This window comes from Anguilla rostrata, chromosome 6 (assembly GCF_018555375.3).
Source record: "Anguilla rostrata isolate EN2019 chromosome 6, ASM1855537v3, whole genome shotgun sequence".
Lineage (NCBI taxonomy): Eukaryota > Metazoa > Chordata > Actinopteri > Anguilliformes > Anguillidae > Anguilla > Anguilla rostrata.
Window position 1 is genome coordinate 48649753 of NC_057938.1, and position 12966 is coordinate 48662718.

The window sequence follows — 12966 nt, forward strand, 5'->3', positions numbered from 1 at the left end:
GGGCCGCGGGGCCACGGGGCCACAGGGGCCACAGGGGCCACAGAGCCACAGAGCCGCGGGGCCACGGGGCCACAGAGCACAGCTGGCAGCGCCGTCTCGCCCATAACAGGCTTCGGGGCTTTTTAACGGACACCGCTTTTAATAGGAGGCGGGGCTCCCCCCCACAACGTCCTGTGCGCGAGTGACGCCGTGGCGTCGGGCACCGGGCTGTTCCGCGCCGCTGAGTTTCGGCTCGACCTCTCCCCCCCCCTCCCCACAGGTACTTCCACAACCAGGACTGGAGCAGCGCGGAGAGGGTGGCGGAGGCGCACGACCCGGACAGCGTGCCCGAGGTGCTGCTGGGCCAGGCCAAGTTCTGCTTCGACCAGAGAGACTTCCAGAAGGCCGAGGCCTTCCTGCTGCGGGCGCAGAGGCCCGAGCTCGCCGTCAAGTACTACAAAGTGAGCGAGCGGGCGGGCGAGCAAGGGAGCGAGCCGCGCGGGACACACGCAGCCTGGGGGGCTGGAAGGGGCTGTGAGGGGGGGTCCCACGGGTCAAGGATTCATTCAGTTCAGTTCAGTTCTTTTACTGACATTGTACCAGTACAACGAAATTGAGTATGCAATACACTGCGTTCGATTCACAGATATAAATCTTAGTAAAACTGATCATTGAGTAGTTCAGAGCAACAGGAGAAGTCAGTGCAAATGACTTGGTTTAATTGTAATGGTGTGATACAAGTTAGCAGCAGACGATATTGGACAGTGATATACAGAATAGGGTCTAAAGTAGGTACTTCAGAAATTTGGTGTCCATATTGCACTTGGTGGGGTGGGTTGGGGGGTGTTGTAGATGAAATAGATAACAGTATAATAGAGTTAGGACATGGGAAATAGGTAAAATCTTGTTGCGTGTCTGTGACATTAATTAATAAGTGACTCAGAGCATAGATATAGAATTACTAGTGTGGGTTAAATCAAAATATCATTGTAATAATCCTGGTATCATTAAACTGGTAAACTTCATGATGTCTGCAACCGAAGACAGGAAGCAAAGCCATGGGGATACAAACCCAGTTATGAAATGTTCACAGACAGAAAGAGTGAAGTCATCTTTCAGACAGTTGAAAGGCGCGTTAGCATGCATTACCCAGGGATGAGAGACGGTTGTCCTTGTCCTGATTTAATCTGGAGGACGGGCGCGACTCGGAATCGTCGGAAGGCTCGCCTCCGGATTCAATTAAACGCAGAGGCACCGTCTCCACAGGTGGGAGGGCGGGACCCGCACCCGCCTGAGTCGCCCAATCACCATCCGTGTCTTCTCAGGCCAAACGTTATGAGTACTCCCTACTGAATTAATAGTACATTCTCACAGTACAGTTCCCTCTAAACCTAACACTGCACATCTCATTCAGCAGCTAGAGAGTCTTGTTCGGCTGCTAATTTGTTAGAGTCAGGTGCGCCAAATTAGAGCTGAAATGGAAGCCTGCAGGATGGTAGATCTCCAGGAACAGGATTGGTTACCACTGCTCTAGGCCCAAGTTTTGGTCACACAGTAAGCAGAGGTGGAAAGTCCAGGTTCAGAAAGTAAAAGTCCTCCGCAGTGCTTTGTTCCACTCGCCTGGATTTGCTAATTAGCACAATCCTTCAGGCAGGAGGTAGAACTAATTAGTTAAATCAGTTGGCTGAGCTCATGGGTGGAAAAAAACACATTGAAGGACTGGACCCCTGGACTACCCACCTCTGGTCATAAGGCATATGTAAAGTCATTGTTTTGAAACTTGCGTTTTTGGGGGGATAGGATAACTTTGGGGGCTATAGGAGAGCTGTGGGGGTGTAGGAGAGCTTTTTGGAGTATAGGAGAGTTTTATAGGAGAGTTTTGGGGGTGTGAGAGAGCTGGTGAGGGCAGGAGGAGGGGCTCTGGTGGATTCGTGTCACAGGAAGTGATTTCTCTGTCGCAGGACGCAGAGATGTGGAGCGACGCCATACGCATTTGCAAGGAGTACGTCCCCAACAAGCTGGGGGCCCTGCAGGACGAGTACGAGAAGGAGACGGCCAAGAAGGGCACCCGGTGAGAGAGACACCGCCTCGCCCCTGGGGCCCTCAGCAACATACACGACCTCATACGCCATTTATAGCACTTGCAGCATAGTATGGTATAGTAAAGTGTAGTGTAGTACAGTATAGTGCAGTGTAGTGTAGTATAGTACAGTGAAGTACAGTGTAGTGTAGTATAGTGCAGTGTAGTATAGTATAGTGAAGTATAGTGCAGTGTAGTATAGTGAAGTGTAGTATAGTGCAGTGCAGTATAGTGTAGTATAGTATAGTGAAGTATAGTGCAGTGTAGTATAGTATAGTGAAGTATAGTATAGTATAGTGAAGTATAGTGCAGTGTAATATAGTAGTGTATAGAGGGCTGTGAGGGTGAATGCTAGCTGCAGCGTTGGCAGACCGATCGTGCTGCACCAGCGAAATCTGCGCACATTCTGTTCCTCCTTCATTAAAAAAGCCTCTTTTTTTCCATCCTGAGTTGAATCCACCGCGCGAGTCTCATTAGTGCGCGGGCGCATGGCGAGCCGGCCTCCGCTGATGATTTCCCCGTTTTTAATGACTTTTGGGAAAACATCAAAGAGACTGATTTGGGCGCAGTGTCGAGGTTGGGTGGCGCTCACCGCAGGCTGCGAGGTGCTGAACTCTCTGACACGTGTAGGCTTTCTCCGACGGGCCCGTTCTCTAACTTTATTATCCGTTCTAATCGCAAGGTCGTGTCCTTTATGGTGCAGCAGACCAGGGACCATTCACTGGCTCAGGGCTCGAGTGCGATACGTATGCGCTATTCAGTCTCGTCTGAACCTTGGAGAGAACTTTTCCAGACTTGCTTTGCTTAAATGCGGATGACCGTCGTGTCACTGCCTGTCTGTCTCTTAATTACAGGTATTCATTGAGCTCTATCTTGGTGCAATGACTGGCTAGACTTCTGTCTGTACATTGTGCCACCGAGATAGAATTTGAGACTCATGCAGTGATTGAAAATGCCTTCGCACAACTCCAGTATCAAGTAGCAAGTGAACAGTGTGATCATGCCATGTTGGCTCACTGTATCTGGGTCTGACACTCAGTGACTATAACTGTGACTGTAACTGTAATGGTGACGGTCTGTGCCTTTGGCAGCACTGACAGTGTCTGTGACAGTTACAGTCTGTGCCTTTGGCAGTACTGACAGTGTCTGTTAGTTACAGTCTGTGCCTTTGACAGTACTGACAGTGTCTGTGACAGTTACAGTCTGTGCTCTTGGCAGTACTGACAGTGTCTGTGACAGTGACGGTGGCTGTGGCAGAACTTGACTTGTCTTGTTAAGTGACGTGGCTGTGGCAATACTGACAGTGTCTGTGACAGTGACGGTGGCTGTGGCAGTACTGACAGTGTCTGTGACAGTCTGTGCCTGTCAGTATTGATAGTAACTGTGACAGTTACAGTCTGTGCCCTTGGCAGTACTGACAGTGTCTGTGAGTGACGGTGGCTATGGCAGTACTGACGGTGACTGTGACTGTGACAGTGGCTGTGGCAGTACTGACAGTGTCTGTGACGGTGACAGTGGCTGTGGCAGTACTGACAGTGGCTGTGACAGTGACAGTGGCTGTGGCAGTACTGACAGTGTCTGTGACGGTGACAGTGGCTGTGGCAGTACTGACAGTGTCTGTGACAGTGCCTGTGGCAGTACTGACTGTGTCTGTGCCGGTGCCTGTGGCAGTACTGACAGTATCTGTGACAGTGTGGCAGTACTGACAGTGCCGGTGTCTGTGGCTGGCACACACAGGGGCGTGGAGGGCATAGTGGAGCAGGCGCGTGAGTGGGAGCAGTCGGGCGAGTACGCCAGGGCAGTGGAGTGCTACCTGAAAGTGAAGGACACCTCCAACACCGCCCTGCTGGAGAAGTGCTGGATGAAGGTAAGTGTTCATTCACTGGGTATGTGTGTGTGTTTCTCTTTATGGCATCATGTGCGTGTGTGTGTGTCTGTGTATGTGTGTCCGTGTGTGTGTGTCTATGTGCGTGTGTCTGTGTGTGTGGGCGTGTGTGTGTGTATGCATGCGTGTGTGTGTGTATGTGTGCGTGTGTGTGGGCGTGTGTGCGTGTGTGTGTGTGTATACGTGCGTGTTTGTTGATTGGTCGCGGTGCCGTCACATGACCGGTCCTGTTTGACCCCCCCCCCCCCCCCACAGGCGGCGGACCTGGCGATAAAGTTCCTGCCTCAGGAGCGGGCGGCGGAGGTGGTGCACACCGTGGGCCCGCGGCTGGTCCAGCTGAGGAAGAACAGCGCGGTGCGTGACCCTCAAACCTCTCCGCCTCCCCCCCCCCATCTTTCAGCCCTCAGCCTGCCATGGCAACCGTCCCAGAGACCGCTGCGGCGCTCTAAACTGACACAGCGGCGCAGAAGCTGCTTTCACTGGAGAAGCCGGCCTGCTGGAAGGCAGCAGCTCTCTCTGTAGTGCAGGGGATACTGTGAGAGTTTGAGCCCTATTTTCTCTGGGTACTGTGAGCAGAGTCCAGGCCTAGCGCGGGCTAGCGGTTAGCGGTGCGTCCGCCACCTCCGTTACTCAGACGTGAGCCGCTAACCCCAGAACGGGGCGTCCCAGACGGCAGAAGGAGCAGAGAGAGAGAAAGAGCTGACCGCAGCTACCTGTTTTTTGATTTTTTTTTATTGTTGTTGTCCATCCCTCGCTTCTTTACACCCCGTCGCGGTCGTCAGAAAGACGAAAGTAGCGTCCGGACACCTTTGTGCGCCGAAGGCCAGCGGAGGCCAAGGAGACGCAGCGTGTTAAGCAGTCGGAATCATCGCTGAACAGCTGAACACGCTCAGCTATTCTCTGACACCCTTAAGGCCCCTCTTCACTGTCGAGATTAGAAAATGGGTTTTTTAATTTTTTTTCGTGTGTGTGTTTAATTTCCCTCCCCCCAGGCAGCCGAGCTGTACATCAACCTGGACCTCATTAAGGAAGCCATCGACGCTTTCATCCAGGGAGAAGAATGGAACAAAGCCAAGAGAGTCGCCAAGGAACTGGACCCAAGGTGAGCTCCCCCACCCCCCCCCTTGTACGGCGCCTGGGACAATGGCGTGGCCTTGAGCGCCATCCCCCCCACCCCCCGCGGGCCCCCCCCCGCAGGACCCCGCCACGCGACGGCCGAGGCGTCCGGGGCTCTCCTTCCCGCGACGCGCGGGCGCTGTCCAGACAAGGCCGCTGAATATTCCCCCCTCTTTCACGGCCTTCTCTTTTCCATTATAACCGGCAGCTGAACGTCTCCCTGCGCCTGTAAGTCCACAGGGCTGTCGGTGGGGCTGCAGAGGGGACACAGCCAACAGGCGGGCTTGAACCTGCAAGCCCCTCCCCAGGCTCCTGTTCGCTAATGCGTTATTACTGCCTCAGCTGTACCAATAAAGCTGCCCTGGACCAGTTTCTGCATTCTAAGGGCCTGATTTACTGAGAATTTTAGCATGCACAAAACCCTTTAGCACACACAAAACCAATAACACGACCAATGATTTGTCTTGGTATTTGTTCTGCACCAATCGTTGGTCATGTTATTGGTTTTGCTCTAAAATATTCTGCACATGCTAATGGTCTTGGTAAATCAGGCACAAACACTTTTGGGCTACATTGTAAAGTATTTGCTGGTCAGAAAGAAAGCTTTTCCGTCATGGAAACGCAAGTGAAGAGCTTGGACGTGAGGATTGTTGGTTTTAGGGCGGTAGGGTGGCAGTCTCTCGGCCCCCCCCCAAAACGGCCCAGCGGGTTTCACAGCAGCACCTAGGAGGCGGGGCTTCCCGACACCCCTGACATTCACACGACTCTAAGGAGCGCTACAGCATCACTCGCTCGTTAGACAAAACAGATAACGTAAATAAATAAACCCTCCGTGTCAGAAATCTGTTCTGCTGAATTGGGGAGGGGTGGAGGGGGGGGGTGGCGGCTTCAGCCGCGATGGTACGCTTTCCGCGAGTGAGGGATTGAGGACTCGTCCGCATTTCTCATGACAGGACGCCCAGGGTTCTTTATGTCAGTTTGTACCCCAAAGACGAGCCCTAATGCGCTGATAAGGAGATGAGCAGGGGTGGGATGGGATAGATTCCCTCTGTAGCGTCTCCTCCTTCATTTGTCAGCGCAGGGAGATGGAAATGCAAAAAAAGAAAAGAAAAAAAGGGAGGAGGAGGAGGAAAAGGGGTGCAGCCCGGGCACTTTAAGGTTTTCTCGACGGTAAGAGAGGGAAGCTGAGGATTCTTCCAGCGCACAGACATCGGGCTGCATGCACGCACGCGCCATTGAATTTCTGCGAACTCTCTGAACGCCACACAAAGCCCTCCGGCTCCATTGTGCTCAGTCCTGATGCATCTGTTTGTAGGTTTGAGGAATACGTGGATCAGAGATACAAGGAGCACTTGAAGAACCAGGGCAAAGTGGACTCCGTAAGTATAGCATTGTGCTCGCGCCATTATACTGTCTTAATATGTCTTGTCGGTTCAAAAGAAAAGTAGCCATCAATTTGAGCGGCCTGAAAAGGCATGGGGAACACACGGCTCCCCTCCAGCCTCGCTCCAGTTCCCGCCTGTCTGCTTCTCTCCTGGTTCCTCATCGCCAGGGGAACCGAGTTCCTAACCGAACGTTCTAATGCTGACGAAACAACCACTGGCTGGTGACTGACAGCAGTGGAGTTCTAGAACACTGACTTTGAATTTTGAAAAAAAGAAAACCTGTTAAAAGGGTTGAAATAAGAAGGATAGCCGTCATGAGGCCGTCCCATCCAGTTAACACCCAAATCCCCTGACTGCATCTCTGACATAAACCTGAATCCGACTAGTTGCTGGATAACAGTGCAGCTAAATACCAGCTAACCTGTGCGCCAGGTTCGAATCAAGTGATGTCACAAGTGCTTCTTTCCACACAGCAGCCCACAAGCCAAATTCACAGACATGAGTCAAAGGAAGAAGCTTCACGTGCAGCTTTAGCTAGCAGAACGCAGGCACCCGATCGACCAGCAGGGGTCGCTAGATAGCAATGAGATGCGGATCTCTTGCCATGGGCAACAGTACTGCCAAATATATTGTTACCCTCTGGAACTACTAGCCACAGTCAGCCCTAGCACAGTCTGGATTTGATCCCAGACCGTGGGTCACATGCCGTTTCTTTTTTTTTCTTTTTATTTTATTCCCACCAGAAAATGTGCGTTGTGAAGTGCTTTTTGAGGGCCAGTTTGTAAATTGCTCTGCACAAACCAAGCCTGATTGGAAAGATAGATCTTGACCAGAAACACGAGCAGCTGTGCGGTCAGGACAAGACGAGGGCTGGCGGGTTTGTCCCACAGCCATCTGCAGATGAGCCCTCCGGCGCCCTCTGGTGGATGCAGACTTACCTCCTCCTGTGATGGCCGTTGCTCTACTCCAGTGTTCTCCAACCCAGGTTCAGGAGAGCTACAGAGTTTGCTGGATTTTGTGGTTACTCTGCACTTAGTCAGTTACAGCAGTTGATTACACAGTTAACTTGCCTCACCTGGTTACTTGGGTCTCAGCTGGGTGCTGATTTTAAGGTGAACTCCGAAGCCAGCAGACCCTGCGGCTGTCCAGGACCAGGGCTGGAGACCACAGCTCGTCTCCACGGTTATGACTGAGTGGATCCCGTCCATCGACACTCTGAAACACCAATCTATAATGGATCAGCAGCACCTTCCCGCTCCCTCAGTCTGTACAGAAGCTCATCTGGTATCGCTGTCTGCTGAGTGCTGCTAGGCTCGCGTCGATTTCTCAATTTTGTTTTTTTCTCTGTCTCCAGCTGGTCGGAGTGGACGTCATGGCGGCGCTCGACATGTACGCTGAGAGAGGCCAATGGGACAAGTGCATCGAGACGGCCGCTAAACAGGTACCTCTGTTTTCCTGTTTAACTCTATGGTTCCGCTAATATTAATGGCTCTTTGGCTGTTCATTAGCATTGTCTAAACGTTCTCTTTATTCATTTTTCCCTGTAAGAATTTCAAGATCCTTCACAAATACATCGCCCTGTATGCCACCCATCTGATCAAAGAGGCCGAGTCGGAGAAGGTCTTAGGCCTGTACGTCAATCACGGAGTCCCAGCCAATCCCCAGGTGAGCTCCTTAGATGCTCCTCCCCCTCCCAATCACTGTGACCAATCACGTTCCTTCAATCCATCAGCTAATACACTGGGCTATGAACTTGACAGCTGTGATTATTTGCCCGATGGTTTCACCATTATCTCCCGTTATCAGTTAGCCTAACTTTATCAGCTTTTACCTGTTTCCCCATAGAGTTCCTTTGTAAGAGTGTCTCTGTAAAAATCTCATAACAAATCAAGCTGAAACTGCAATGGAATTGAATTGAAATGATTGTGTATCACAATCACTCTCTTTTCTTTGTGACCTCAGAACTTCAACATCTACAAGCGCGTGTTCCTGGACCTGCTGAACCTGCCGGGCAGAGGGGGGGCGGAGGCGTACCGGATGTGGGCCGACCTGCGGGACGTCCTGCTGCTGCTGGTGAGCGCATCCGATAGTGGGGGGGGGGAGGTCAGAGGCTGGGCGACGAGACCTTAATGAAGATCCTAATAGGCCAAAACCTTGTCTGATTGTCTGTACAAAAGTGCCAGAGAGTTTGAGCCAGGGGTGTTCAGTGTTATCATGTGGGTGCAGGTTTCTGTTTTAGCCCAGCGCTAACACACCTGATTCTACTAATCAAGGTCTGGATTAAAGACCATGACTAGGTACTTGGGTTGAGTCAGGTGTCGTAGTGCTGGGCTGACAAAAAATAACCTGCACCCACACCGGCCATTTTCGGATAAGACTGCACGCCCCTGGTTTGAGCCTCGCCTTGGCGTTCTCTGAGGCCTGAGTGACACCTCTCTCTCTCTCTCCTCTCTCCTCTCTCCTCCCCTCTCTCTCCTCTCTCTCTCCTCTCTCTCTCTCTCTCTCTCTCTCTCTCTCTCTCTCTCTCTCTCTCTCTCTCTCTCTCTCTCTCTCTCTCTCTCTCTCTCTCTCTCTCTCTCTCTCTCTCTCTCTCTCTCTCTCTCTCTCCCTCCCTCCCTCTCTCCGCACGCAGTGTGAGAACCTGGTGAAGACGTCGGAGGCCAACTCGCCGGCGCACGAGGAGTTTGAGCGCATGCTGCTGGTCGCGCACTACTGCGCCACGCGCTCCGCAGCCAAAAGCGCGCACCAGCTGGTGGGTGCACCCCGTCCCGCCCGCCCGCCCGCCCTTTACCCCGCTAGCCCGCGTCGGGGGCGCCTCGGCCTGCCGGGTCACACCAAAAAACACACCGACTGTGCTTTTACCCAGAGCTTTTAAACGTTTCGGTCAGGAAGCAGTTTTCATCAAGTCTTAATTAATTTGTTATGCATGTTAGCACATGCTTGTTAATCGTGTGTGTGTGTGTGTGTGTGTGTAGATATTCCTCATATGTGTGGAAAAAAAACTTGCAGTGTGTTCTGCAGTGATGTTATTCTGATAAAATGATATTTTAATGTAGCATACGCTCTTATCCAGAGTGACTTTGATTTCTTATTCATGTACAGTCCGTTCACACAGCTGGATATTTTACTGAAGCAATTCAGTTCAAGTTCCTTGCTACAGGGTACAGAGGCAGGGTCCGGGTTGGGAATGAAACCTGCAACCTTTGAGTTACAGGCCCAGTTCCCTAACTGCTTCACTGCACTGCTGCACTTTAAAGGTTCTCAAGCTTTGTGCTGCTGCCAGTCAGGCGGGTCAGGGGGTGGAGCCACCGCCCTCTCTCACCACCCTTAATTTCTGCCCTCTGCCCTTCTCTGTGCAGGACACGATCGCTGCCAAGCTCTCCATCTCCCTCCTGAGGCACACCGAGCTCATTCCTGCAGACAAGGCCTTTTACGAAGCGGGTCTGGCCGCTAAGGTAAGCCAATGACAGGCAGATCACCTGGATGAGTGGGGCTGAACCAGACCTCAGCTGTGTGTGTGTGTGTGTGTGTGTGTGTGAGGGAGGGAGGGAGGGAGGGGGACGCACAAGCCCTTGAGAGATTTAAGGCTGTTGAAACCCTCTACCTGTTTCCTAAAATATCCACCAAGGGAAACAATGAAATCCTCTGAGTAATCTGGCCCACGCAGTTCTCCATCTCCCAGCGCTACAGGAACTCTCTGTGGTTTGACGTCTTCTTCTGATGGAAGGACATATTTGCTAAACTAAATTGAAGCTTGTTTCTGAAATGGCTGTCGCTGATGGCCTTGTGTTTGTGTTTGTTTGTGTTTGTCTGTACACAGGAAGTTGGTTGGGAGAACATGGCCTTCATTTTTCTGAACCGTTTCCTGGACCTTTGTGATGTAGGTGAAAACTTTTCTTGGGTCCTTCAAATTTTAAATTCATTGTTTTATTGTTATTGTAATTACTATTATACCCATGCACGTATTAATGATGACCTGCCAGATTGTCTGAATATGAGGTTTTAAACAAGTTGTGTGGGCAAAGTCAACTTAAGCCATCACTGTAGTTTAAAAAAAAACTGCCAAAAACGGTGTCCAAAAAAAGATTATGATTTAACCCCAAAGATGGAGTGCAGATAGAGCAAGATAAAGCGGTCTATTAACACCGGTCTCAATCACGAGCTTATTTACGATTTTATTGCACGTGATAATGAAAAACGGCGAATTAAATTTTACGCGCGGTGTGAACGTGTGCTGGCGTTTCGCAGGGGATCGAGGAAGGCAATCTGGACGCTCTGGACCACACCGACTTCCAGGACACCGATATCCCCTTCGAGGTCCCGCTGCCGGCCAAGCAGCATGTTACTGTAAGTTAAATTAAAATATAAAAAACATTTTTCCCCTCCCCACACAGCCTGGGTAATTGGGCGGCGTAGCAGCGAGCGCCGAGTCGCGCCGATTGACTCTGAAGTGTTTTGGAGAGACGACGCGGGCCGTAATGAGCTCGGAGTGATTATCGATTTGTCTTCGGGCTTTGATTTCACTGGCGTGGGGCCCTTGGATCCGCTCCGGTTTGCTTGCTAATCGTGGGGGGGGAATGGTGTAAGCGGTGAGAGCGAGGTTGGTGTTTGGGTGTTGAGGGAGGTCTCACACTCTGCCCCCCCCCCCCACACGCAGGAGGACAAGCGGGAGGAGATCCGGGACTGGGTCCTGACCGTGTCCATGGACCAGCGCCTGGAGCAGGTCCTGCCCAAAGACGAGCGGGACACGTACGAGGGCTCCCTCCTGGCCCTCAGCACCGGCGTCCGCTCCCTGCCCTGCGTCATCACGGGTGAGCGGCCCGGGCGTGGCCCCTGCGTCGGGCCGAAGCCGCGCGCGCCCTCCCGACAGCGAGCTGGTCTCTCGGGTCGATGACCCCGCCTCCGTTCATTTCCAACAAGAGCAGATTTGTCGAATCAGCAAGGCATGATGGGATAGCTCGAGACACGAGGCAAGCTGGCATAGTGGCCGGAAAGATGGGGGGGGGGGGGGAGTGGTGCGATAACCAATCAGGTCCAGCCCTCCGCTCCAGCCAGCTCAAAACCATGCCCTCACAGCCCAGACCAGTCCCAGGCACAATGGCAGACTCTATGGGCCTGATTTAACTAAAACCTTTTAGCGCACACTGAGCCAATAACACACCCAATGATTGGTGCAAAACAAATACCATGACCAATTACAGGTCATGTTATTGATTTTGCATGTGCTAAAAGGTTTTGCACGTGTTAAAGCTCTTAGTAAATCAGGCCCTATGTGAGCAGTATTATGTTTGCACACTTTTAGACAACTAGAGATTAGACATATTTATGCTATGATAGACTATATGAGACACTATATTTACACTAGTAGAGCCACAATATAAGACATACTGTATGTAGAGAGTGAGATATTCTGTATGAGATGCAGTATATTTAGACATATTTATACAACAAGTGACATTATATGAGATGTACTATATTTATACAAAGAGAGAGACTACATAACACTGTTTGTGCATATACAGTGAAAGGCACTATATAAGAGATGCTGCATTTAGACATGTTTGGACAGTGAGAGACACTATATGAGAACTTCAGCATTTGCTGAACTTGAACTGAACATGATTCTCCCCTCAGGAACAGTGAGGTGCTTTTTTCTGCACAGTCCTGGCAGAGATTGAGCTGTATTAATGAGTGATGTGGGGGGGGGGGTTTCGGGAGATGAGAATCTCTCGCTCGTCCCCGCTGACGGGCGGCGAGGGACCGTGTTGTGATCGGGGAGTCGGGGCTGCAGTCACACGCGCCACGCCAAAGCCGCTAATTGCTTCTCGGGCTGCGTGTGAACGGAATAATCAAGAAACTCTTTTTCTTTCTTTTTTTTTTACCCCCCCATCCCTCTCCCCCCTCCTCTCGTCCTCTCCTGTGGAACGCAGGCTACCCGGTGCTGAGGAATAAAATCGAGTTCAAAAGACCCGGGAAGGCGGCGAACAAGGACGACTGGAATAAATTTCTCATGGCCACCAAGGTGAGAGAGTTTGTCTGTCGAGCTTCTGCAGGTGCGCCGTGTGCTTGTGATTGATTTTAACAACCCCCCCCCCCACCACCCCCACCACCACCCGTGTTTATTTTGGACCCAATTATTTTATTGGCTGTTTGTTGTCTGTAGCGTTTTTGTGCTTCTGCTGGAGGAAAGAGAGAAGCCCGTTTGAAACCCGGAGGAAGCCCATTGGTCCGCGCCCCTTGCGTGGTGACGTGCACAGGCCTCGAACGCGCTGACCGCAGGGCGGATTTAGGGGGAGGCCTGAGACGTTTTTTGCCGTTTCTGAACGTTGCATCATCCCAGGCCTCTCGCGCTGAGCGAGGCACCCGGCGGGCCCGCGTCACCGAAGGCTGAAAGTCGTTGGCGAAAACAAACACGAAAGAGAAATGGAGAGCAGCGGCTTGCCTTCAGCAGACGGGCTTGTCCAGAGTGGCGTAACGTAGCGTACATTATTTTAATTAATTTATTTTACGTACAAAAACCG

At 51.7% G+C, this 12966-nt stretch overlaps 1 protein-coding gene across 1 annotated transcript in view; it reads left to right on the forward strand.

The window, feature by feature from the left end:
* The window catches only part of ift172 (intraflagellar transport 172), a 34921-nt gene that overhangs the window by 20557 nt on the left and 1398 nt on the right, over positions 1-12966 (forward strand). The window contains exons 33-47 of the mRNA XM_064340228.1: positions 260-440; positions 1941-2050; positions 3797-3926; positions 4200-4298; positions 4937-5046; positions 6376-6439; positions 7800-7886; positions 7994-8110; positions 8408-8518; positions 9078-9197; positions 9805-9900; positions 10266-10325; positions 10694-10792; positions 11103-11256; positions 12376-12467. Coding sequence (XP_064196298.1) covers positions 260-440; positions 1941-2050; positions 3797-3926; positions 4200-4298; positions 4937-5046; positions 6376-6439; positions 7800-7886; positions 7994-8110; positions 8408-8518; positions 9078-9197; positions 9805-9900; positions 10266-10325; positions 10694-10792; positions 11103-11256; positions 12376-12467 — 1630 coding nt within the window. The remainder of the gene's footprint in view (positions 1-259; positions 441-1940; positions 2051-3796; positions 3927-4199; positions 4299-4936; positions 5047-6375; positions 6440-7799; positions 7887-7993; positions 8111-8407; positions 8519-9077; positions 9198-9804; positions 9901-10265; positions 10326-10693; positions 10793-11102; positions 11257-12375; positions 12468-12966) is intronic.